This window comes from Anoplopoma fimbria, chromosome 5 (genome assembly GCF_027596085.1).
Source record: "Anoplopoma fimbria isolate UVic2021 breed Golden Eagle Sablefish chromosome 5, Afim_UVic_2022, whole genome shotgun sequence".
Lineage (NCBI taxonomy): Eukaryota > Metazoa > Chordata > Actinopteri > Perciformes > Anoplopomatidae > Anoplopoma > Anoplopoma fimbria.
Genome location: NC_072453.1, coordinates 12,489,806 through 12,515,387, shown reverse-complemented (window position 1 = coordinate 12,515,387; position 25,582 = coordinate 12,489,806). Strand labels below are relative to the sequence as shown.

The window sequence follows — 25,582 nt, the reverse complement described above, 5'->3', positions numbered from 1 at the left end:
ATAAATATAAATATATATATAAATATAAATATATATATAAATATAAATATATATATACATATAATCCAGCGAATACGTGTTTCCAACATATCCCTCTATCGTCATTTGGCAGCAACAAGTTAAAAGTTTGGCAGCATCAGCATGCCCCTCCCGTCCCGGAGTCACTCGAGGTGAGCCAGTTTCTAAAGCAACCATTACAGCATGATAACAGCAAGTCACAGAGTTTCAAAGGCATGCCTCGTAACAGCATTAGTCTCTGCAGAAGCAAGGTGCCAAGCATGACAAGAAGGCTCTCCAAGTGGATTATAAAGCCAGAGACCTGGCCGTGTTCCTCCAAACCACCTGCACGTAGGTGAGAAGCAAACAGGGCTGAAGGATTTTGGAACTGGAGGATGACGACAGCTGCAGATTGCTTTACTAAGGGAAAGGTGTACTTTATTCGGCTGACATTCTACCAATTCTGCTTTGCGTTCCGCGCCCTATGAACTGATTGTTTAATATGTATACACCTGTCAGGGCTCCCATTACCCCGCCGAAATCCTTTTCCCTGCACCTCTCCGGCTGCTGGAGGGATGGCCTCGCCATGTGGCAGGCAGATGGGACGGCAGGGCTGCCAGTACCAGGCTTCCCTGCCCTCTACACCCCCCCCCCAAAATTAGAAAGGGTGTTAAAAAACAGAAGGCGATATAACACTGGTTTGCATTCAGCCAGACACTGCTCCCAATAAACCACCGGGTCCCCTCAGGCATTTCTCTGCACATCCCAGCTGGAGTCTCTGACAAGCCACTTCATGATGCTGCTTTGTGCAGGGGGTATGCTAATACCTCTGATGGATGTGACAAAGGGTCAGCTTCAAAGTATTTATCACGTTGCAACACATCTGCTCGGATTGGATATCTTCCATTATTTCTTTTGCTGCCGATAGATTAGCAGCCAATCGTGCAGCTGGTCATCGGCAGAACTGATTATTCCAACGCTGACATTTGTACTCACAGTCCTGTGATGAGCGGTGGCGAAAGGTGAAGCGCAAGTGGCTCCGGTTCACGTCCTCAATAGGGATAGCAACCTGAGTTAAAGGACAGAAAGGGACGGTGTGAGACATCTACACCCATGAACACGCACTCACAAAGTTATTCAGGACATGCTTGGAGCAAAATTCGGTATTTTTCACACTATATAGAAATGAATTGAAACCAATGGTAGATAGAATGGTTTGCAACAGGGAGCTAACAGCTAACAGAGCTAATCAGAGAGCAGGACTGAGAGTTTCTCTTCAGAGGAACATGAAGCGTGAAGCAGAACTGCAACATTTAGTCCTGTTCTGTAATTAAATACACTGCTGACTTATCTGTGCTTTGCTAACAAAAAAGTTTATGTCGCTGTTATTTATAACAAAGTGCTTTACATAAACTAAATATGGAACAATAAGAGACAGCAGTTCACTCAGATATAAACTGGATTATTTTTAAACCCGTCCTGTTGAGCATGACATTAGAAAAAAAGTCATGCTGAAAGATACCTATCAGCAATACTGTTTTTCTAAAGCGCAAGCAAAACAAATATCATCATTCATTTCCTCAACATTTTGATTATGTTTTATTTATGCCATTAACAACTATGATGATACTAACGAAGTAAAGAAACAACATTTTGGGTGGGTTTACATTCACGGGACGGTTTAAATTGTATTTCAGGATGTCTTTCTTTTTTTTTTATTAATATTCATTATTGCAGATGAAAGGAGAGAGACACACCTTTATTGTTTCAAACCAGCGTGATTGCTTCACTTGGTAGTAGATGACAGACTTGTACTCATTGATCCCCTCATCTCCGGCTCCAGGGAAGATCACGTTCTAGATTGCCAGAAAGAAATAACACAAATCAAGTTATCAAACAGAACGACTTCTCATCCCGTTATACTGGCAAGTTTGTTCAAAGTGGCAAAATCATGATGGTTGAGCAATTACAACTGTCAAACGATGAACACACCTGCAGCATGTGAGAAATGGTCTGGCACTTATTTCATAAAATGTAATCCCTGTGGCACAAAGCTTATGAAGTAGTGGCCTTTAAAAAGTCTCGATGCACTTTATGCATGTGCACCTGCCCATCTCATGACAGCATAGTGTAAACAAGAAATAAATTAGAATTCAATTATTTAAGGAGGAGCTGTGGCTCCCGTGCAGTGAGAGGTGGAGGGAAGCCAGGCTCGGGGAAGCGGACCAGCTGGTGCTGATGGAACCAGCCATGTAAATTGGTCTGCCTAGCGGGTCCCCCGAGTTCCTGCAACGGGTCAGGGTGCGTATGTAAAATACCGGTCGCCCCCTGGGGGGGGGATCTGGCACGAGGACTGGAGTGACAGCTGATGGCACGCATTGCCTTGTTTTCCATCAATCCGCGCTCAGCCAGCCCACCTCTTTCCTCCCACTCCTCCAGCTGACTCCCTGGCCCCGGTGCTGCTAAAATACTCCCAACACTAATGGCTTCTGACAATCAGCAATTATGAGGAATAACAGCCCCCCCCCCCCAAAAGCCACACCAATCAGATCAGGGGGGCTAGGTGCTAGCTCTGGAAACCCCTTGCTCTAAACTAAAGGGCCCAGATTCATGGCAGCTTCAGTTTTTGGAGAGACAAAGGGGGGGTAGTGCTAATACATTGGGGTGATGAATGACTGTCCAGCCTCTCTTTACACAGCATCACAAATCCTTTTTCAGACAGAGGAAGGACAATTTAATCCAGAGGCAGAAGGAGAACAGAGAAGAATGGATGAGATACGATATGGGGGCGGCTGTGGTGTAGTGGAGAGCAAGGTAGTTCTCCAATCAGAGGGTCGGTGGTTCGATACCCGGCTTCAGCAGTCGATGTGTCCTTGGGCAAGACACTTAACCCCAAGTTGCTCCCGAAGGCTTGCCATCGGTGTGGACTGGATGTTGCATGAATGCTAGTTAGAGTCTGATGGTGGCACCTTGCATGGTAGCCTGTCATCAGTGTGTGAATGGGTGAATGATATGTAATATACTACTGATTGTAAGTCGCTTTGGATAAAAGCGTCTGCTAAATGACTGTAATGTAATGTAATGTAATACGAGGCAGAAACATCCAGAGAGAAAGCCACAAAAAGTCTAACCTACTGTAACCCTTGTCTCAATATGAGCAATTTAATTTAGCTTGAGGTATATGTTCAAGTGCCTCGTGAATGGAGGCATCTTTATAAAGATTACATAAACAGTTTGATGAAAGCAAAAGCAATCCAAGGGAAAGGTTAAGTAAAGAGAAAGTTTCTTTTATCAAAGGTCATACTGAAAAGGCTTCAGACATTAAAATGTGACCGTCGTCTCTCATCTCAGACACAGAACTTCCTGCATGCCAACTGAAAGTGGAAGAATTTGACCAGTTAGCCCTGATCACTGGAGAACCAAACTGATGAGACTGATCCATTTCCATGAGAAGCTGCAAAGTAGGATGTTGAAGGGAGCTGCAGCGCTGCAGGAACACACGGCCATGACACTCGTAGGTGTGATCGATGCCCTCTGATCAGTGCTGACGGCTGTTACTAACTTCAATCTCTACATCTCGGAGGATCTGACAGCCTTTAAATACACCGTTAAGTGTTCCTTTGACACCGGATGAGAAGAGCTGGGCATTGATCCGGAACCGTGTTTAAACCCCGAGTATCGGACACTATTTTGTTCAGATTTGTAGGTAATGGAGGAACGCTTAAAAAGGTGTTCTTTACAAATATTGCTTGGTGTTTTATGAATTTTAGTTGACCAATCATTTTGATATCTTTACCAAAAACCTGGGTATCATAATGGCACCAGACTGAGAGGGCAAATCACCGCATTTTTGCCGCACTGTAGGTGCAACATACACAACATATCTACTATTATAAACACAGTGTAGCTTCAGGTAGATGATTAGTAGACATTGTAGAATAAAATGCATGTAAAATGGTATATAACTAAACAACAAATGCATAAATGTAATAAAAAATGGGAAGAGAAGTGCACTAAAATATTGAGAATCACTGTTTTTTCATCCGTTAGCGAGATATTCAAAAAACATCTCAAAGATTTGTCCGTGTACTGCATTACACATGAGACCAAAATCTAAAAATCCCCAAATAATCATGAGACTACTCGTCTAGCAATGAGGCAACCAATCCACGTCTGTATTGTCATTTACTGTACCGTCTGACAGAAGCCAGGATCCTAAGCGCCATTTGCTAATTCAGATCTATATTTACGGTATAATCACCACTGATTCTAACACTTCCCGTGCCTGCTGGGCCAAACCACAGATGCAGCCTCTCAATTTAAGACTAATGTGTATAATTGCGGCAGCTAAGGGTTCTAGCGCTCTCGTCTGATTGGCTATTTGCAGGAGGCCTCCACAGGACCATCGATGTCTCATCTCAATTCACTTCTCCGCCATCAGTCTTTGTAATCAGTCCCTTGTAACTTACACTCTCACTCCAGACATACTGAGTGCCATAAAATAAAATCCTGATGAGTCTTGCAAGAAAATATCAGATATACCTTAAAGCTACTAAGAGGAACTTTCATGTTGTGTACTTTTTTGGCCATCCCCGTGGACCAAAGCAGTGGTGTTTCCAAGATGCCAGACTCCCTTGAGAAAGCATCTAATTTTATTGTAGCAGGGTCTGACCTAGTCTACCCTATGTAGTCCTTGTTCTGGTTTTCCCGTGCCTCCAGAGAGTCCAGCAATACAGCCTGGGCCTCTAGACTAGGCTCTGTTGCTGCTCGTGGAGCTCTGACAGGTCTAAGGAGGCAGGGAAAAGCTAGATCTGGGTCTGTCTGCGTTGGGCCGGTTGTTGATGGAGGCCCAACTGAAGTCTGGAAGGAGTTTCTAGGGAACCTGCACGCCGTTATCGTTTTGTCTGATTTTGCAGGAAATCAGACCCGATGAAAGGCATTTAGAATAACGTTATAGAAAATAGCCAATATTCTCGCTGATGGTCTTGTTTGCTTATGTCGGCCGTGTAGAGGCATCAGTTTTTAAATTGAGATGAACCAGTTAAAAGTTCCTCACAGTAACTTTAACTGAATGCAAACTATTACAAGATCTCTACAAACTGTGGCCCCAAAATCAAGACGGGGATAAATCAAAAACAGTACATTCACAGATACCCGAGCACACAAATCCCCTTATTCATACTCGTCATGTCCGACTCCTCTAAACCTCTCATATCCCCCATTAGCTGATGGCCTCTGCAGAACAAAAGGTAAAGTCAAGAAGGGGGTGATCATAATTAAAAATCAGAGAAAGGAGTCACTGCCTCACGGCTCTAGATAAACCAAAGGCTGTATTAGTAGGATTAAGACACTGATGGGTTGGCACGTGATTCAAAAGGAGACAGTAGTTTGGTTAAAAGTCCATGAAACATGCTCCAACTTGCAAATGAGGCGCCGCCATGATGATTAATGTTCGAATGTTTTCTTGAGAAGTCATTACATCACATTACATTACAGTCATTTAGCAGACGCTTTTATCCAAAGCGACTTACAGGAAGTGTATTCAACATAGGTATTCAAGAGAACTACTAGTCACCAGAAGTCATAAGTGCATCTCCTTTCTTAAACAAGCATCTTAAAGCATAAACCAGAGCAAAAGTATAGTGCAGAGGCAAATTACTACGAAAGTCCAATGCAATTAATGGTAATAGGCTGCAAACCTGGATGCCAGACTTTCCTATCAATGCCTACAAGGTAGGACTGAAATTGACCACAAACTAAAACACAATTAAATGATCTCTGTGCCGTTTAGACTTTCATCCAAATAAATATGGAAGGAACAAATAGACAGGGGAGAAAATGATCCTTCCACCTTCGTTAGCAAAAGGTCATTATTATACCAGAAGGGACGTCTCATCTCTCATCACTTTAAAAACTACGCTGCTTATACTTCCCGTCCACATGCTCGGGCCTGTAACCGACTCTGACAGTGCTTTAAGTTGATTCCTGCAGTGGCGAGCCAAGTTTAATGCCAGTCAATCAACCACGAAGCGCCAATATTGCATTCTGTCATTTCTGACGGCTCACAGTCTGGCCTGCGTATCGCACTGCTTTATAGGAGTCCTGGTCAGTTAAGCAGCGTGCTGAGCTGTGTGAGATTAAAGAAAGCCGGCTGAATCACAGACTGTCTCAGTGACCGATCGTGCTGAGAGTGAGCTGAAACCCCAGGATGAAATACCAAATAAGCTAGTTGACATTCCTCGGCCGTACCTCCAGTTTCTTGCCGTCCTCGTCGTAAACGGACATGATCACCTCGACATTTTTGGGCTTGGTCTTGCTGCCCTTGTCAAAATCCCCGAGAGCCAGAGTCACGTAGATGTCATTTCGCACATCACCTTTAGGAAACAGAAACACGAGGGTCAGACGGGAGGAAATCTTCACTTTTAAAAAAGCTTTTCCAGAGCTCATGGATCACCCTTCTGAGTATATAATAAAAAGCACTGCATTACTCATTACAGCTTAGGTGACATCAGTGCATATCTGGCACCATATACTTCTTGGGGGACTTCAGTCCATTAAATAACTAATGCCTTCATTAAACCTTAATGAAGTATGATATGTCCTTCCCCCCCCCCCACACACTCACATTTTTTTAAATAGTAACTCTTGATTTTAATTCCCTTTATGAATGAATGATTAAGCCAATCAAATAAGAAATAAAAAAATATTTTAAAAGCTTTTAAAAACACCTGGCATGATTATCTCAGGAAAGCCCATCTTGCGAGCCACAGCTGTAGATCGGTCCACCAGGTGAGGGAAGTCCTTCCTTATCTGATGGATGTCTCCAGGAAGCAGCTTCAGAGTCACCCACAGGCCTGGCAATGAATTCAAGGCAAAGAGGTGAGCGGCCGAGATAACGTCAGGAGGAGACAGTGTGAGAGCAAACTACCCCGGGAAAAAAACAAACTGAAGAGAGGTTTATTCTTCTGCTTTCCGCAGTCAGAGTGACATCCAACAGCTCTAAATAAAGGCCGCCCCTCAGGATATGTGATTAAGAAAGCACGGCCACAACTACAAAATCTATATCTGGCGACATCAAGGAGTTATGGTATTGAGAAGAAAAACAAATCACAACAAAAATATTGCATTCATGTGTTGATCCTGGATGGTTGATGCTGGTTAAACATCTATAATATCACCTGTGTATGAGCACATTGTTTCTCCTTTGTGGACGACTCTATGTTTTATCTTAATACTATATTGTTACACTTATTGCTAAAAAAAAGTCAGGCGGACCTCGGATCAAATAAAAGTGTAAAAGCAAATTCTGAGCATCAATACTGGGAGGAGAAGAAAAAGTTGATGTTTTTCCCCAAACAAACAAACAAACAAAAGATATAATTACTTTCTGTTCTTCTGACAAATTCATAAAAATGTCCTCAATCCCTCAGACACTTTCTATTTTAATATGAGAATTAATGACATTTATGGTAGAATATTTAAACAGTGCCGTTATTCACAGACTTATATAATTGGTCGTGGAAAGACCTGAGAGTGTGAAGCTTGAGAGGAAACCTCTCTGTGGCTCTAAATAATTCTGAAACAAAGGGCCTTCGGGGGGGGGGGGCTTTCATGGGTCATATTTCCTAACAATTTAACACCAGTGGCAGCGCCGCTTTCATCCCGGTTGGGTGGAAAGCTTATTTTTCTGCCGACGCTGCACCAACGCTCATCTCTGTAACCAAACTCCCTCTCTAATATTCTCTCAGGGTAAACAAAGCAGCGTACACACATAGCTCTTAACAAGACTGGAAATGACCCCCCCAAAAAAGTGGGAGGTGGGGGTTTCCAATTAAGGAAGTCATCCTGTAGTGCGGCCACCAAAGTGAGTGGTGTCTGTGAACCCTGAGGCTTCATGCACTTTCACTTAACAGGACCCATATTGTGATGAGTGACACGTCCCTCACTCGCCGAGCTGGAAGCCTTTTGATTTGCGGGCGTGACTGAAACAGCTGCTCCGCTTCTCGTCCCAGTGTGGGTCTGAGCAGATCTGACATTTATCCAAGTACATCTTCATAGGGCATGACAATACCACGGAGGCTGTCGTGTTGTTTCCGCCCCACCCCCACCCCCACCACCTCCCAGCACAAATCCTTTAGACGGCTAATGTTGTTCCTCCAACCGCAGATGTCAAATCAGCGATAAGATCCAGTCTTTTCAGAAGACTCACCATCTTAATTAACAGCTGGATTACTTACATCCTGTCGCCATGGTGATGAGGGCAACTATTAATAGTACGAGCGGTGATTTATAGTGTGAGCTCTCGGCAAAGAATTATGTTCTTATTAGCAAGATGAACAGTTTCAACTCCCTGCCAGTAAATTGGGGTTAATGGTACTTTGTATGAACACATCAAAATTGGACTATTAAAGATGATGACAGCAGTACAGCAATATGTTGTTAAGGTTACATTTAATAACCTCTAACCTTCCTTGAAATCCCTCCTTGTAAGGATTTGGAAATAATTAGTAGAGATGAAAGATGACTACAGAAGCGTTCTCTACGTATATAATAACACTCCAAAATAGTGTTACAACTAGTAACAGAAGAAAAGCTGGAGGAAAGAGCACACTCACAACTACAGAAGTGTTTTCTCATAAGAATGTTGGCCGATTGTAACAATCCTCAGTTTCCTGTAAAAGTGACAATTATTGAAATTGGTCCAGTACCTTTAAGGGGCTGCAATGTAATCGCTCGGGGCAACACCTCACCATCAATTTACATCCATTAACAGTGCTTGGTTTTTTTTTGCTTCTGTCAAGCTCAGAACAACCCTTTAGAGAGATCAAACATTTTTCTTTTACTTTTGCTTGATCTGATGTGGGGTTAGGGTTACAAAAAAAGTGAGTTAGAGTTGGGGGGGGGGCAGTGCCTGTGTTGTCAGAGTTTGTTGGGCTGGAGTACAGAAAGTGTAGCTTAGTTTATCTAAAAAGATTTTCAATGTTGGGACTGATATTTAGCCGATTTCGACAATGTGGATGCAAGACTTCTCTTGGTTGGACTAAATAACAAACTGGATGGAGTGAATGGTGAAAACAAGTTCTCGTTTCTTTGTAGGGTTCTTGCCATAATGTTAGCAGACACGTAGAATAACAATCTAAGCCGGTCAGTGGCAGAAACAAGCACTTTAGTGGCCGTACATCGATAGTGAGAAGTTGCTCAAAGCGATTACATTGCAGCCCGGTTAGTGGACCAATTTCAAACAATTGTTGTGGTATGACTAGGACAAACATTTTATTGATAAAAGTCTAGTAGTAGTAGTAACAGTTTCCTCCTCGGTCCTGGTTCTTGTGTCTGAACCTTGCACTGTACCTTGGCCCTTGTGATTGACCTCTTTGGCGGTGATAACTTTGTTGATGACGGTCTGGAGGAAGTCGTTCTCCCCCGCCACCCTGGGTGAAAAACGGGAGATGTTCAGCTGCTTGTGGCGAATGGCGTCATCCAACGCTAGCCTGCAGTATGCACACGACAGGCAAACACCACAGAGGAAGAGGAGGAGGAGGAGGAGGAGAGGGGGCAAAAGAGCCACAAAGTGATGGTTGTGAGGAGGGGAGTGGGGTGAAAGAGAGAGACAGAGAGAGAGAGAGAGACACACCAAAGAGTGATGCGAATACCTTGAGAGACACAAAGCTGTTTGTTAGCAGTTAACAGGGGGAGAGGATGGGTGATGAAAGAAACGCACAGAGAAATCATCGTGCCCTGTCAGCGTTTATAGCGCCAGTGGAGCAGTGGGAAGCTTGACCTTTAAATGTCTTTCAAAGAGGGAAACGTAATACCCAAAGCTGTACGCTCCGGACTAAACCTCATCCCAAACTAACCCCACTCTGGGGTTTTTTCTGAGACAGCAAATGTAAAATACAACATCATGTTTTGTTCTCCGTGGGGCCTCAGGTGTAGACAATACCACACTGAATGAGCAGAGTGACGTGCAGAGCATAAGAAAAATAGCAGTTGTGATTTGGGAAGCACCACGTGTGTGGCAGCTGTGAGAGGACTGTGTGCGGCGGGCAGGGGATGCCATCTGCAGCAGAGAGGACTCGAAACAAGCAGAAGAAGTAGAGCATGGAGGAGGCGGTAACGGATCTCTGTCAATCAGGCTGTCTTCAGTGCCTCCAACCTTGAATCCAATACCGATCCAAGCAAGGAAGTAGAGTGACAGACGGGAGAGGTGTTATACATTCACGGGGACAAAAACATTGTAGGACAACAGGAAACAAGGCAGGTTTCTCCATCATATTTGCAATAATACATTTTTTGAATGCATTTGGATCTGATGTTAACAAAAGATTTGGACACAGTGGGACATTGATGAGGTGTTCGGGGCATGTTGGACAGAGGAATCTGGCCTTGTGATTGTTATCATCTGTCTTGATTATTTGTATTTAAGATTAATGGATTAAAAAATGTCAGAAAATGGGGAAAAATGTGCATCAGATTTCCCCCGGAGAGAAAGATGATGTCTTCAAAATGCTGGTTTTGTGAACCTAACATGTGAGAAGCTTCTATCAGAGATTGTTTGCATCAAATGGCCGAAATAATTAGTCAATTGTTAGTGAATTGATTTCTGTCGTTCAAATAATTGATCGTGTCAGCACAATGATAACTTTTGCTACATTTGCATTATCTAAACGCAAGTTGGTTTGATTCCAGACAACATGCCAGAGATGAGCTCAACCACAACTTACAATGAAGGAGTGTGTGGGACAAACAGAGAACAACAAACTATTTCAGCAAGACTCCGATCAATCTAGTCCAATACCGAAAGGCCATTTCCATTTCTGTTTGGATGCCAGGAGTCCATCCAAATTACATCACTACGTCATTCCAACACTAAACGGCTCCGACACGTCCTGCCTCTGCTGCCCTTGAAAACGCACACGGTAATGGGTGGTGGAACTACCATTTCAAAACTTCATCAGTCAAAATTTAGAGGCATTTATTCACGCTTGGACTTGGCCTTGTAGAACCTGTTCTTCCTCCTTACGCTGGAAGGCTCTAATTTCCATGATTTATGCTCGCAGATAAAACTGTTAAGTGAGGTGATCTGCCAGCTAAACTGCCTGAATCTGAAGCCTTTCCAATTATGCAGGAAATCACGTTAAGGAAAAGGTTACTCTGGCTCTGTACGCAGTCCTACGAGAATGGCAGCAGTTAATGAGATTGCCTTAATTGAGTCAGCAGGGAATAGTGGGGAGCGTGCACCGTCTTAAAACCTCCGCTAATCAGGTGTCAGGAATTAAAGACTTAAAAAGAATACAATTAAATACAAGCACTGCGTCTCTGACATACTGTACATATATTTTAAAGAAGTGTAAAAAGCAGAACTAAATCAGCTTTGCTATTTTATGCAACATTATCCAAAGCTCCCTTATGTGTGAAAGTGATTTTTTTTTTTGATTTTTTTTGCTGCTGCTGCTGCTGCTGAACAATCCACTTACGGCTGAAATGGGATAAAGTGCTGCTTGTCCTCATCGTCCATTTTGCCCGTTATGATGTCAGTGACATCCATTACTGTGGGAAAAAAAAAAACAAGGAGGGAGGGTTAAAACATTCCACAGGCCTGCAGAGTATAGCGTGGCTGTGTAAGAGCAACGGATAACTGCATGGCAAGGTCGAATCGGAGGGTAAAAGGAACCGATGTTGGCTCTTCTTCATGAGCACTTATTAAGTTAGATTCAGGGCTACGAGACACATTTATTGTGCAAAAGTGAATAAGAGCTTATAGAGTATCTTAAAGTGCCCAGAAAGTCTTGTTTTGTTGACCTCACCTGGTTTGACTTCTCACCTTGCTGCAGTACATCGGTACTCCAGCACCCTATGATATTACTGATATTACACTTATGACCACACCCAACTACTGCCAACTGTGATGGACTGAGCCAGGCTTGAAACTTTCAACCGGAGAGGGCAGCAAAACTCTTCTTCTCAGTCTGGTAGGGATGCCAATTAAGATTTTTTTCTTTTTTTCTTTCCCCTAATCGATGGCCGACCCTCATCAACCGATCATTAACCGTTAACCGACAAGTTTAGTGCCTTGAATGCAGGGGTGCCCTGATTGAAGTGCGTAGCCTGGCTGCCGAGCTGCACTGACATCCCGATGCACAAACAGCTTCAATCCATCATTTACCACCAGCTGGAGCGTATAAAGGCAGAGGTTTGCTCAGCATCTTTTTTTTTCCATATTTTTTACTGACAGCATTAATTCGTCATAATTCTTATTTTCGGTTTATGGTTAAAAGGACAAATATTAACAACTGTGGTGTTAAGTTACTCTTTAAATGTCTGCACATATTCAAACATTAGATTAGATCTTTGTACAGCACAGGGCCCTGAGGTCTAAACAGTTTACAAGAGCAGTCTGTGAGTATCATTTTATAGGAAATGGGGAGATGTAACACCTCTAGAAAAAGGAATCCATCGCTTCAAAACACACGATGCATAAACACTTTTAAAGTCTGCCGAGCGTTCAAATTCAGGGGGTGAATTTAAAACAAAAAATGAACTTTGACCAGCGGAGCCGGACACCAAAACAGGAAACGCATTCTTGAACTGGCTCCAGCTGCAGTGAATGAGAGACGGTGGCTGGAGCTGATTTGACAGCGCCTTCACTCTTTTGCCCTACAGGCCAGACATCAGCCATATGAAGCCTGTTATGACGACGAAGAGTAAATCTAAAAAAAAAATTGGCTTTCCATCATGCTGTGTACTGCGGCAATGATGATGATGTCTAAAGATAAGCCTTCATAAATCAGACTGTCATTTACCTTCTATTCAAGTGGCAGTGGGAAAAAGACACTAAAAGAGGGGTATCCTTTTATCTGCTGGAGAACTGTGGGCAAAACGCCAATCTAATTAGTTTACACCTGGCAGCTCGCCAACAGGGGATAAATCAAACTCTAATTCTTCTTTCCCACTTTAGCTAGATATCTATACATTTCTTCCCCAAATACATTTTATTCATCTGGGCAAAGACGTACAATACTTTGAAGTATCGTAGTATCTCGCTGATCCAATCTCGTGCACAATGGGAGATCTGTGCAGAGCCACAGCTACGAATTTCAAAAGATAATCTGTGTTTTTTTTAAAGATAGCCTCTGACAGCAACAACACCCGTACCTTGCAGCTCCTTTTTTGAACAACAGGGTATCAGTGTTTCTCCGTGTCGACTGCTTTACCTGCCACTCCGAAGGGTCTTCTCAGTCCTGCCGTCAGCTTCTTGGTGTTGTTGTCTCTGAGCTCCATGCGCCCGACTCTGACAATCTGACACACAAAGCTGATCTTCTCTCTCTTCAGATCCTCACTGCCCAAGTCCTGAGGGGGAGAAAAGAAGAAAAGTTAGGGGAAAATAGTGCTGATGCTGTTGGCCTTAAGAGTCAATAACATTGACTTGTACTTTAGGCAGACAAATCAAAACACTATTACAATCAGGTTGTGTATTTGCCCCTTTCTTTTCCCCCCAGGCCACATCAGCGCTGGGATGCCCAACAAAAACTGATCGATGAACGGCCCCTTCTTGGGGTGAAGATAAGTTTGTATAAAAGGGGGAAACTTTTCATCACAAATTGCTTCAGCAACATTTGTGGTTGTGTCCGCAGATTCATTCCTGTGGGCAATACATTCCAAAACTAGCAAAGTGCTCCCAGTGGGTGCAGGCTGACCCTTCCGCCCTTGGGCTTCCATTAGATAGAGGTGACTGGCTTGGTAAATACATGCAGCCAGCCAAGCTCTTTCTGAGAGAGCTTAACAAATACAGGCTCTGCAAACAGGCTCCCACAGGCCTCATAACATGGCTGAATAAACAGTGAACTACCACAGGCGAGCGTGCACACACACACACACACACACACAAGTAAATACTCACAGTGAAGACGGCCCGCAGGTTATGAAGCTGGTCTATGTCTTTCACCAGACCTGAACTTGACCATTTCACCAGGTAGTTTTCACTGTGAGGGAGAGAGCACAGAAAAAGAAGCATGTATTACTTCCTCTTTTGCATCTATGAAACGAGTTAATTAAAGCATCCGTTAGGTCGCATTAACAACTACAATTTCCATCAAAGCTGCGGAAGCTTGAGTTTTAATCCAGACACAGAAAAACATTCTGCAGCCGAGCTGCTCTACTTGTGATTTGCTGTCACCGTCCTATAAACAATAGAAAGTCCCTGGGAAGCAGGCTGCACTTGTTCTGGTCATGTACTTGCATGGTGTGTGTGTGTGTGTGTGTGTGTGTGTGTGTGTGTGTGTGTGTGTGTGTGTGTGTGTGTGTGTGTGTGTGTGTGTGTGTGTGTGTGTGTGTGTGTGTGTGTGTGTGTGTGTGTGTGTGAGTGTGTGTGTTGAGTTTCCAAGTGTCTTGTCAGTTTTTGTACTCGGGCTGTATTGAATAGTTTGAAGCTTCAATTGAATCCTTCCCAGCTTCTTTTTTTTGCATTTCTTTATTCAGTTTAAACCCAGTATTTCTGCACAGTTGCAGTTAAAGATTAGGTTAAACTATTGTTATCAATATTATATTATAAGTAGGATGTTACTGTACGATAACATCCCAGTCGTGGCTGGGTAGGATTGTTTCAAACTCGTGTGATCCAAACATTTTCAATAACTTAAGAGTTTTTAAGTCCAAAATTTTTAATTCCCTGAAAAAGAGATGTGTTCCCAGCATGTATTTATCCAACGATAATATTCTGCTTCAATTCATATTTGTTTAGCCTTTCAAAAACTTCCTTTTTCACTGCGGTCAAAGACCACTAGCCACACGCAAACAGAGGCCAAACCTGTATAAACGGAGAAGGCTCACAGCAAAATGAATATCATTTATATAACAATAACAGAATTATTATTTCTTTTTCAGTTTTAATAGGTTGAGGAGATCATAAAATGAAAACAGACATTGAAAGCACCTTCAAAAACCTCAATAGAGGCTTTTAATGTAAAAAAAAAAACAATGACATCGGATACAGCCCTGGTTTGTACTTGCTGATGGGCGACAGTTCTGAAAAGTATGAGTAAGTACATCAACAAACAATCTAGACATTAACTGTTCCATTCAGGGCATTAGTTTCAGTCTTGTGTTTATTAAGGGAACATCTAAACGCATCATCTCTCAATTCAAAAACACAAACTATATTTGACTGCGAGTTCTCATGAATTGCTATGAATAGAACCTCGACTGTGCGAGCGACAGTCAAATTCAGAACATGGGTGTAAAGTTCAGACTGTGGTTCAAGGTACAAGTGCATCAAAGTTATAACTGAAATATATATCAGGCCATCAAAAACAAATGCTTAGTCAGAACTTTAATTACATAAAAGGGGGGTGAAAAAAATGGAGCGATAAGTGAATATGCACCCATGGGTTTACCTGATGAACTTGGACTCCACTGGGTCGTAGAGTGACATGAGCACCTCCGCGTCCTCACCGATCTTACACACCACGTTCTTCAGGGTCACGAAGAGGGCAAACGACGGCGTGGAGGCAAACTTTGCTTGCCTGCTCAGATCAATATTCTGCTTCTGAGACTGGCGGAGGGGGAAAGAGAAGTATTGCATTCAATATCGGGCATTCTTCCAGAGATTTCTGTCACATGCAGGTACACTTCAGGTCCGTGGCGTTTTAAACAATGAGCCCAGGGGAAAGATCCAAGGACCCCCTGGGACAACATCAGCGTGTAAAGAAGGAGATTCAGTGTTTAGGTGTGATGAGGAACTGCACACAGACTAATAACTGCCTACGTGTCTTCCAAAAAGCAAGATTTATCTCGGTCACTGGAATCAAAAGCCGTTCAGAAAATCCGCTTGATCTCCAGAAACTGCAACCGCAGTAGAAAGTGGACTCGTTGCCCGATTCCCTGGACGCCCTTCAGAAATAAGCCCGGGCCACATCATAAATATTTATCACGTCGACCTGGACACTCTCTTATTGCCCATGCATATGCAATAAGGACCTCTGGATGAGAAGGTCACATAAGATGAGACCACATAACTGCAGGGCACTTGGCGTCTGACACTCCCACATACTGCCAGCTGACATTCAGGTGAGGGATGCCACTGATACGCCAAGTGAAATAGACAGGGAGTCTGGCTGAGTTCCTGACTTACTGAAGAAGGAGTCAGGCGTCTTTGTGTTCCAGCAGCGGCCCCCGTTCTCCACCACTTTAACACTGACGCAATTTTAGATAGAAGTGCAGGGTTATGTTTCTGTGCATTTGTCTGTAGTGGTTAGCACTGTTGCCTCACAGCAAGAGGGGCCCGGGTTCATTTCCCGGGCTGGACAACCTTCTGTGTGGAGTTTGCATGTTCTCCCCGTGTCAGCGTGGGTTCTCTCCGGGTTCTCCGGCTTCCTCCCACAGTCCAAAGACATGCAGCTTAGGTGCATTGAAGACTCTAAATTGCCCGTAGGTGTGGATGTGAGTGTGAATGGTTGTCTGTCTCTATATGTCTGCCCTGTGACAGACTGTCGAACTGTCCAGGGTGAACCCTGCCTTCGCCCATTGACAGCTGGGATCGGCTCCAGCATCCCTGCGACCCTTAACTGGATAAGCAGGTTACGGAAAATGGATGGATGGAACAAACTGTGTCCATTTGTTCGATATTGTTTTAGCCTGTGCAGTTGCTATTTGACAGGAGTCAGTCAAGATTTGTTTTATATAAAGCAAAGCAGCAGTATACTTTATGCAACCATGTGACTGGAAAACTTTCTTCATTCACATTTTGTCACGTGTGAACAATTAAATCTCAATGATAGTACAGCTAATGGCATGCTGGTTTAGCAAAGTTTTGGACAAATTGAAATGTTGGCCTTATGATGGTTCTAGATGAAACGTTGCGGAATCTCCAAAGTCGGCAGAATTTATCCATGAGGGACTTTGAATGTTTTTGCCACATTTCACAGAAATTTCCCTCAAAAGCTGTGATGTTTCAGTCTTGAGACAGTGGTGGAACAACCAATCTACATTGTCCTTCCTAGAGCCACACTGCTAGCATGGCTTAAAATGTTTGTTATTGTGCATAGGGATGGCTGTATCCCTGCTGCAGAGGAAATCTGTGTGCTATGTCAAACAATTATCTTGTATGAACAGCAGTAATAAGCCTCCCAACAGATCTGTCTCCTAATGCAAACATTGTGACTGCATGTTTGACTCCGACTGAGATTTAATGAGGCAGAGAGAGAACAAGATTAAGGACTGACCACATTAAGATCAAATCATGCATCATGTCCATTCACAGTGAGTGCTGATGTGCTTTTACTTATCTTTGTTATACTGGATAGTTGCATAAAGACCGGCGTTTAGTTGCGTGTAAAAATGGCGTCCGAGAGGCAGGACCAGGTCCTTTATATCTTTACCTTCTCTTCTTGAATCCGGTCCTCGATTTGTTTGGAGGCCGCCTCATGTGCTCTGAACAGGCTGACGGTGCTGGTGATCTCTGGGTCCAGTATGTTTCCATCTTGGTCTCTGACCACCAGATCGAGATCCAAGTACCTAGAATAAAAACGGAGAGGGTGGAGGGTTAACGAGAGGGTGGAGGGTTGTTTTTCTGTCTGTAAATATAATATTTCAGTTATTGTGGATTTTTTACTGCTTATTTATAATACTTGTTTTTTATTTCATTTTATTTTTATCTTGTCTTTCTTTTACTATGTCTCTTGTGTGCACTTTACCCTCTGCTGCTGTAATCCTGCAAATTTCCCCGCTGCGGGACTAATAAAGGATTATCTTATTTTAGCTTATCTTATTTTAGGATTAACGAGAGGATGGAGGGTTAACGAGCGCCCAAACCCACAAATATGAAAACATACAGTAGACTACTTTAAGACAAATTTTCTCTACTTTGTTCAACTCTTTCTTCTACAGAGGGTGTAAACGCAGACTACAGCATGCTGCCAGCACCCAGTCAATATATTTCATCAACTCATGACTTCCTGCTTCTGCAGAGGCAATGCCATTTCTCTACCTGGCCAAAGGTTTAAAGTTTCATCACAGGAGAAGAATGGAGCTACACAATTTCATTTTCAACCGATTTTCTGAGCTCACTGCAGACACAGCAAGAGCTGTCAGTTCATGATGGACTACAGTATGGTTTGCTAAAGCTAAATCCCTCCTGTTTGTCTCAAGCTAAGCGATGACCTGTCGTTTTCTATTGACTGACACTGCTGACCTATTCCAACAAGAGTCATTTTCCCGGATAGATCTGAGGATAAAGGGATAGGCTGCTGAGAGCCTCTAAAGACGGGATCCTCACTTGTTGCCGTAGTCTATCTTGGAGGTGACTCTCTGTTTGAGCTCGGTGAGCTCGTCCTGCGGGAGGGTGCCGGACAGGATCTGGGAACGCCATTCGATGAGGTGGTAGATCATGTCACGGACAGAGTTGAACATCTCCCGTTTGTCCCCCTGAAAGCGGAAACAGACGGGTGAACATGTGCTCTTGTGTCTGAACTGTTGACCAATAAGGGGACACGTTCGCTCTGGTAGGTCAGATGTCTCATGAGCGGGTGGAATTTTCTTTACCGGGACTTCGCTTTTTAAGGCTGATACTTTTGACTGTAAAATGTGCGAAAACACTTAGATAATATTTTTTAATGTTAAGTGTTAGTATTTTAATATATGCATAAATGAACAATTTATGAACTTAATCATCAAAGATTACAACAAATACTAATCATTCTATCATTATAAATACATACTTTAAATGAAATAAATAATTATAGATAGCTTTAAATAAAACGAATAATTACAAATAGCCACTTTAAATTAAATAAATGAATGAACTCAAATACATAGCATTTAAGCCTATAAGCTTTAACATACACCTATATTTTTAGGGTTTAAGGTTGAAATGTGTTACTATCCATACGTTGCCTTATAACATCGGACATGACCGTGTGTGGGTGTGGGTGTGTGCGTTTCCGCTTGAGGTTTCGACAGCCTTGCTTACCACATATAAGTCCCTCCATATTGTAGCCCACTCCCTCAGTGTGGTGGTAACCTCCTGAACCAGGGGCAGCTCAGTGGGGATGACCGTCTCCTTTTGCCTGCAGTGACAGAGAATACATTTCAGACAGGGACGCTGTGTTATTTCTGCCCTTTCCTCTGTCTGTGTTAAACATGTTGCCTGTTATCCAAGTAAATTCACTTTCTTTTTCCACAGTTTGTTCAAATCTTTTAGTTATGATTCTGTGTAACCAGATATCTGTTCCTCCAGGTTCTCGGCTGAATCAAGGACTTTGAAGTTTGTTTTCTTTGAAGTTTTTTTTTGGGGGGGGGTGTTGTCTTTTTTTTGTGTGTGAAATCAAAGAAGACAGATCAAAACAAAACAGTGCCACAAGTTGTGCAACAACAAACCTTCGTGTCACATCTTATCAAGTGGAGACTTCTTCCCTGACACATCCTAAGACGCTGTTTTCATACAGACAAGGAGGAGGAAAGTGACGGTGTAAATACAGAGCAAGAGGAGGCATCCCGACCGAGCCCAGACGAGGAAGAGCTACCAGACATGACATTGTTTTGTCAGTTTTTTGTTTTTTTTTAAATGAAAGATGAACAAAACCTGCAAGCAAAGTCTTTTCTCTTTTAGTATACTCTAAAATACATACTTTTCGATTTTGAAGTCAGGCCAGTATTTCTTTTCACCTGTATTTCAAACCTGTTACACTTGATATTAATGTTCTCGGGAATATTAAAGATGTAATTTTGTCTTATGTTTTGAGTCTTTTGTTTTTAACCCAAGTGTCGTCTCATGTGATTGGCAGATGGCAATTTCTTTGTTTGTATGGAAGCTTCAATCAAAAGAAAACAATCATCAAATGTGATAAAGTACAGTTTGGCTAGTTTATAACCATTTATTTATTGAATTTATAGAACAGTAACTGTGCTGTGATGTATATCGTTACCCTGATATAAAATTGCATATTATGTGAAAGAAGACTTTGGTCACATTGTCCATGTGACAAAAGTGGAAGCAATCTACTTGCTTGTGAAAAATAAACCACGTCATTCAAAAGTGAAGGTGGAGAAGTACTAACCCGCTGCCCTCGACTGTGGCCTCTTTCAGGTGGATATAACAAGCAGGAAATATGCCCTAGAAGAGGAAGAGATCACAACGCACACACCGTTACAGTAGAAACCGGGGACAGAAGTTGAACAGTTTTAAAACTGAAGCTGTGAAGAGCAAACGAGCGTGTGAAATCTTTTGTTTGCTGGCCACTCACCTTTTTGGATTTTCTCCTCAGCCTATGCCCTCTGTACCAGTCTGTAATGGAGGACAGAGTCATGTTACATGTAAGCTGCTTTTCTTTTTTTTTTTTTTTTTTTTTTTTTTTTTACATATGAGGAGTTCAAACTCAATACAACCTACACCAAAGGAAACTTTTATGAATCAAGTCACAATAAACAATGACATGAATGAAAACACTCAATATACTGTGAGGTTGCTGCTGCTTTTAGTTACAGGAACACATCATCATAATCATTCTTAAAATAAGATAAAATAAGATTAAATAAGATAATCCTTTATTCGTCCCGCAGCGGGGAAATGTACAGGATTACAGCAGCATAGAGGATAGTGCAAACAAGAGACATAGTAAAAAAACAAGTATTATAAATAAGTAAATAAGTAATAAAAGTAATAAAACAGGAAAGAATATTAAATAAGTAAAAATAGTAAAAAAAAAAATAAAAAAAAAATCCACAATAACTACAAATATTATATATACAGACCGAATAATTATAGTATTGCACAGTGTATTTATATTGCACAGATTTTTTTGTGTTTTGTTTGTTTCTTGCTTTATATATTATCTTATTAAACACATGTAGAACGATTTGAACAAAACAAAAGAGGTAGTAGTGTTTACAGGGGAAATAATCTCCGACATTGGCGCATCAGTTCTGATCCTGTGTGTCATCAGTAAGCCCTCCTCTCACCTTCATGTGTCTCAAGTATGTGCACTGTGTCTCCGATCTGCAGCGACAGCTCCTCTTCTCCCCGGGCATCGTAGTTATAGATTGCTGGAGAAAAAGATGGGAGAGGACAATATAAGGAGGAGGAGATATTACAGCGGGAGGGAAAAAAAAAAAAAGAAAGCAATAAAGCGTTTGGGCTCCCATGTGGCGCTAATTGTGTGCCGTTGCGATGTGTAGTAGAGGCATCACACATCCACGGGATGTCCACCCACACATTGTGACACAGTGGCGGCTGGGCACTGGCACCATCGATGCTGCAATATCAACAAACTACTGCCGCCCACTGAAAAGAAACCAATAATGATGGAGAGCGCCAAAACAAGAAGAATGCCCGTGGAAAAACAGATTTGCTCGGGATTAGAGGACGATGATAAAATATGGTCGTGTTCTTAGGCGTTCACAGACGAAACAAACAGGTGACATAGATACGCTTCTTTGGCTCTCTCGTCAACACTAAAAATAAAGCGCATATGTGTGTCTGTGTTGTTTGTTTGCTAAATGAACAGGAATCAATCGAGCACATCACAGGCTGCTCCCTCAAATTGGTTGGTAAATCGCCAACAATGATGTTAAATGAAGTAGCCAAAAAGGAAAAGTGTGCCGACATCCTCAGAATAACAATTAATTTAAGTGAAATGATTGAACACAACTGAGCCGCTACAAACCAACTGTTTTGGAACTTCACTTAAAGACCAGAGCACAAACTGAAAGGTTAATGTTTATATAGTGCTTCATATAAGTGGGAAAAATGTGGATAAATCTGACACATTAGTGCTCAAAAGAAATCTCTCTTTTGCATTCCTGGATCTTCTCCAAAGAACAAATCCCTCATTCCTTCGGCTTCATTTTCTACCAAATGTACTAAAAATCTGTTAACACGTATTACAACATCCTGCTGACAAACAAACAGGAAAAAAGGAAATGGCTAATTAGCAAACCTTTAAATCAGTAGTCAGCACCACATAAACATTTCATCTACACTCAATAAAGACTTCTGTGGATACATTTCCTTGTAAATGTACCACTACAATGCAGGCTATTCTCCATCTACTGTCAGAGCTGCATCAACACGGCAAGGTCGTGTTCTAATGAGGATAAAATCCTGACTGGCGGCACTTGTTCTCTCAGTCAGTGAGTAGTGAACAACATGTCGCTGTCAAACCAGCCATGAACGACACCCGTCTGAGAGAAAACCTACAAGCCCACACATAAAACACACACACACAAGTTCCCACAGAATCTACACACTAACTATAAATTAAACAGCATGACAGGTGGATGTGTGGATGGCGGTGTTCTTTTTGAGAGAACACCTGAAGGGAGTTACGACACGTGTGTGTGTGTGTGTGTGTGTGTGTGTGTGTGTGTGTGTGTGTGTGTGTGTGTGTGTGTGTGTGTGTGTGTGTGTGTGTGTGTGTGTGTGTGTGTGTGTGTGTGTGTGTGTGTGTGTGTGTGTCCTGCTGAGGGAATGCATGCAGGGCCTCTTCAACAGAGGTGTTCGGAAGGTGAATGACGACTTAATTAAAAGAGACCCTCCCTGAAGGCACTGGAGCCTTCCCAGCATGCTAATGGTTCATCAAGTGAATCGACCGTTTTCTCCCAACGTCACCTGCCATCAGAGGAGCTAATTATTATTATTATTACTATATCAGACATGTCACACATGGCACAACAGTTGAACATCTGAAATGAGTGAAGTCAACAGATTCTGAAGATCTTTTTTTTACTATTTTTTTTTTTTACTACTGGTGAGAAAAAGTTTGCAATAACAACAGTTATATGCTATTATTATTAATTCTTCAAAGATCAAATAGTTAATCAATATACTCAAAAAAAAAAACGATGAAAAAGATTTCTGATCTTGTATAAGGTTCAAACAACACTAAAGAATAAAGCCGTAGCTTATGTCACACCAAGGCTAGAAAGGACGCTCTGGCAGCAAAGAATACCAATAACTAAGAGTCAGCTGTAAGACTGTATAATCGGGTTATCAAAGCAGCATTAGGGAAAATTCTATAAAAAAAAAAAAAAAAAGGTACACTGAGGCCACAGAGGTTCTAGCTGTGGCCTCACTTGCAAACAACGTAAAAAAGGTTGTATTTGGCTGGAAGAAACGTCTAGAAAATAATGACAACATGTTCAAAACAAAGAGGAGGACAGGTCAGCGGTCAAGTAGACCCTCGCCGACGCTGAGTTAGAGACTATATATGGGATATTTGATAAACACTAGGGATGCACCAATATATAATGATCCTATGAGACTGACCCAAATAGGTGGATTCAATGACAATGGGGCCGATCTATTCAAAAATGTCTATGTTTATATACTATATACAGTGTGTAATGGAATTTTAAGTTTTGAACAATTTGTATTAAAAAGGTTCCCACTTTAATTGTTATTTATGTCAAACTTAAAGATTTATTTTTAGCAAGTTGCTGGCATACGATTTTGATATAATAAGTCAGGATATTTATTTGCAACATTTTGTTTTCCAATGGTAGGAAATCAATGTTTAAGTCAAGTCTGATATTACAGAATGATCCCACACAGTGAGGGATGCAGCTTATTAATCAAACACTGGTACGGGATCGGTGCTCTGTATCGGCCGACACCCAGAGCTCAGGTATCGGCATCGGGAAGGAAAAGGTCTGAACTGGTGCCTCCCCACTCAACACCATCACAAAGCACCGCCTCAACAATGACATAATTCCTCTGACAGCCTGTATCTGATGTTCAGCAGTGTACACGGCATCAGTCAGGCAGCAAACCACTTCACCGTTACGTGGAGGGGAGAGAATGCCGTGTGGAGTCCGTTTCATTCGGCCCTGGCTGTGTTGTTTTGTTATCAAAGTGTACGAGCATATACACACACACAATGCATTTCTGCAATCCCCAGAACAATCCAACGAGCCCAGCAAATCCACCAGAACACACGAGCTGACAATGGAACAAAGACCTCAGGAAATGAATTCAGTGGTAGCACGCTGGGATACAAAAAAAAAAAAAAGTTAACTCCATTTGTGAGGGCGGGGCAACAAAACAATCAAAAGGGAGGTGGGATTAATCTGTGAGCAGTCATCAGAGAGAGCAGCCCAGTCACCCCGCAGCGTGGGTGCGCTCAATTAAACCGTCATTAAGAGTGGCCAGAAAAGCCTGTAAAGCCATCCACTGCTGCATCTGTGCGTTTGTGTTTGGAACTGGGTCACCGGTCCGGCTGATGCAGCACGTTATCTAAACGGCAGGTGCCGAGAGGGAGCGGGCCGAAACAAACGGCTCACATAAAAGAGACGCAGAGACGTGAGGCATCGGATTTCATCGGATAATGAAAAACTGCCGCTGTGATCACCGCAAATGAGACGAGGTCTCATATCAAACAAAACGGGAGCTCGGAGAGATCCGGAGATTCTCGCTGGGGAAGAGGTGCAATCACAAAACGAACACAAATGACACCCTGGGAAGAAGGCTGAGTAAATGACAACCATCAAACACAATCCTGACACGTGAGGCACTGGCGATGGTGCGTTTGAACACGGGCACCAAAGTGATTCTTGTCGCGTGGGGGGGGGTTGAATGACAGCTCTGATTACTCATAAACCTTTATTTGCATACCCGAGAGTAAACTGATGTCAATTTGGAGGCAGTGAAGAGGAGAAAATCCATCAGAGGAAAAAAATTAAAAAAAAAAAAAGACGAAGAGGATGAGGAAGTGGACCATATTCTCCCCGGAGTACGCCATGCAAATGATTTTTAGGGGGAAAACGTGATAAACAGCGGCATCGTTTGCCGGGGACTCATTATCATACATAACCCCTCGCATGAGGCCGTGCAAACTCGGAGAACATTATCATCAGAGGAAACGAGTCGGGAATCAGATTACAGGCCGGCACACGTCTACGCCCTCTCCACAATTATAAGCAGCCTCGCATAAACACTGGACTGATTGTAATTCTCCACTTTGTGCTCACTAATAACCTGCACTAATCCACGCAGAGGCTAACATATCATTACACTCAGATGAGAATACAGTTCTGATGAAGGAGGGGTGGGGGGGGGAAAGAGAAGTGCATAGAAGAAAAAAAAAAAATAATAATGCTCGTTGGAAAGAGACGGAGCCTCTTGATGTTTTTGTATAAAGTCTCCGAGGGCTGGGAGCCCACAGAGAGAGAGAGAGAGAGAGAGAGAGAGAGAGAGACAGAGACAGAGAGAGAGAGAGAGAGAGAGAGAGAGAGAGAGAGAGACGGCCAGGAAATCCCAGACAAGAGGATTCTCCAGGAGAAAAAACAGAACTAAAATGCCGAGCGGAGGATAAGGCTACTCTCTCAGTGTGGTTGGGCCTTTTGAAGAGGCCAGCGAGGGAAACAATCCTGCGATGGCAAGATGACGTCAAGGGCCCCGTCCACAGGCACGACATCACATCTCTGCAGTGATTTCATAATATTCTCCCATTTGTGGATGCATTCCTAGACACCCTGTACAAATAAATAAAAGTGAAGTACAATAGAAGCCGAAAAAGAACATTCTCATTCGAGTCGACGTAGCAGGATGGTAAAGAGCGGCGGCCATTTTTATGTGTACCGTTGGCATTGCAAACGT

General features: G+C 42.6%; 1 protein-coding gene across 2 annotated transcripts in view; it reads right to left on the bottom strand.

Moving 5' to 3' along the window:
• Positions 1-25,582, bottom strand: part of dock1 (dedicator of cytokinesis 1) — a 175,369-nt gene that overhangs the window by 134,547 nt on the left and 15,240 nt on the right. For both annotated transcript variants that reach the window (XM_054598615.1, XM_054598616.1), the window contains exons 2-16: positions 20,950-21,033; positions 20,235-20,275; positions 20,049-20,104; positions 18,962-19,058; positions 18,269-18,417; positions 17,373-17,508; positions 15,390-15,547; positions 13,898-13,979; positions 13,212-13,347; positions 11,475-11,547; positions 9,349-9,428; positions 6,726-6,851; positions 6,247-6,371; positions 1,755-1,853; positions 994-1,066 (exon numbers count right to left, since the gene is read on the bottom strand). In XM_054598615.1, coding sequence (XP_054454590.1) covers positions 994-1,066; positions 1,755-1,853; positions 6,247-6,371; positions 6,726-6,851; positions 9,349-9,428; positions 11,475-11,547; positions 13,212-13,347; positions 13,898-13,979; positions 15,390-15,547; positions 17,373-17,508; positions 18,269-18,417; positions 18,962-19,058; positions 20,049-20,104; positions 20,235-20,275; positions 20,950-21,033 — 1,515 coding nt within the window. The remainder of the gene's footprint in view (positions 1-993; positions 1,067-1,754; positions 1,854-6,246; positions 6,372-6,725; positions 6,852-9,348; positions 9,429-11,474; positions 11,548-13,211; positions 13,348-13,897; positions 13,980-15,389; positions 15,548-17,372; positions 17,509-18,268; positions 18,418-18,961; positions 19,059-20,048; positions 20,105-20,234; positions 20,276-20,949; positions 21,034-25,582) is intronic.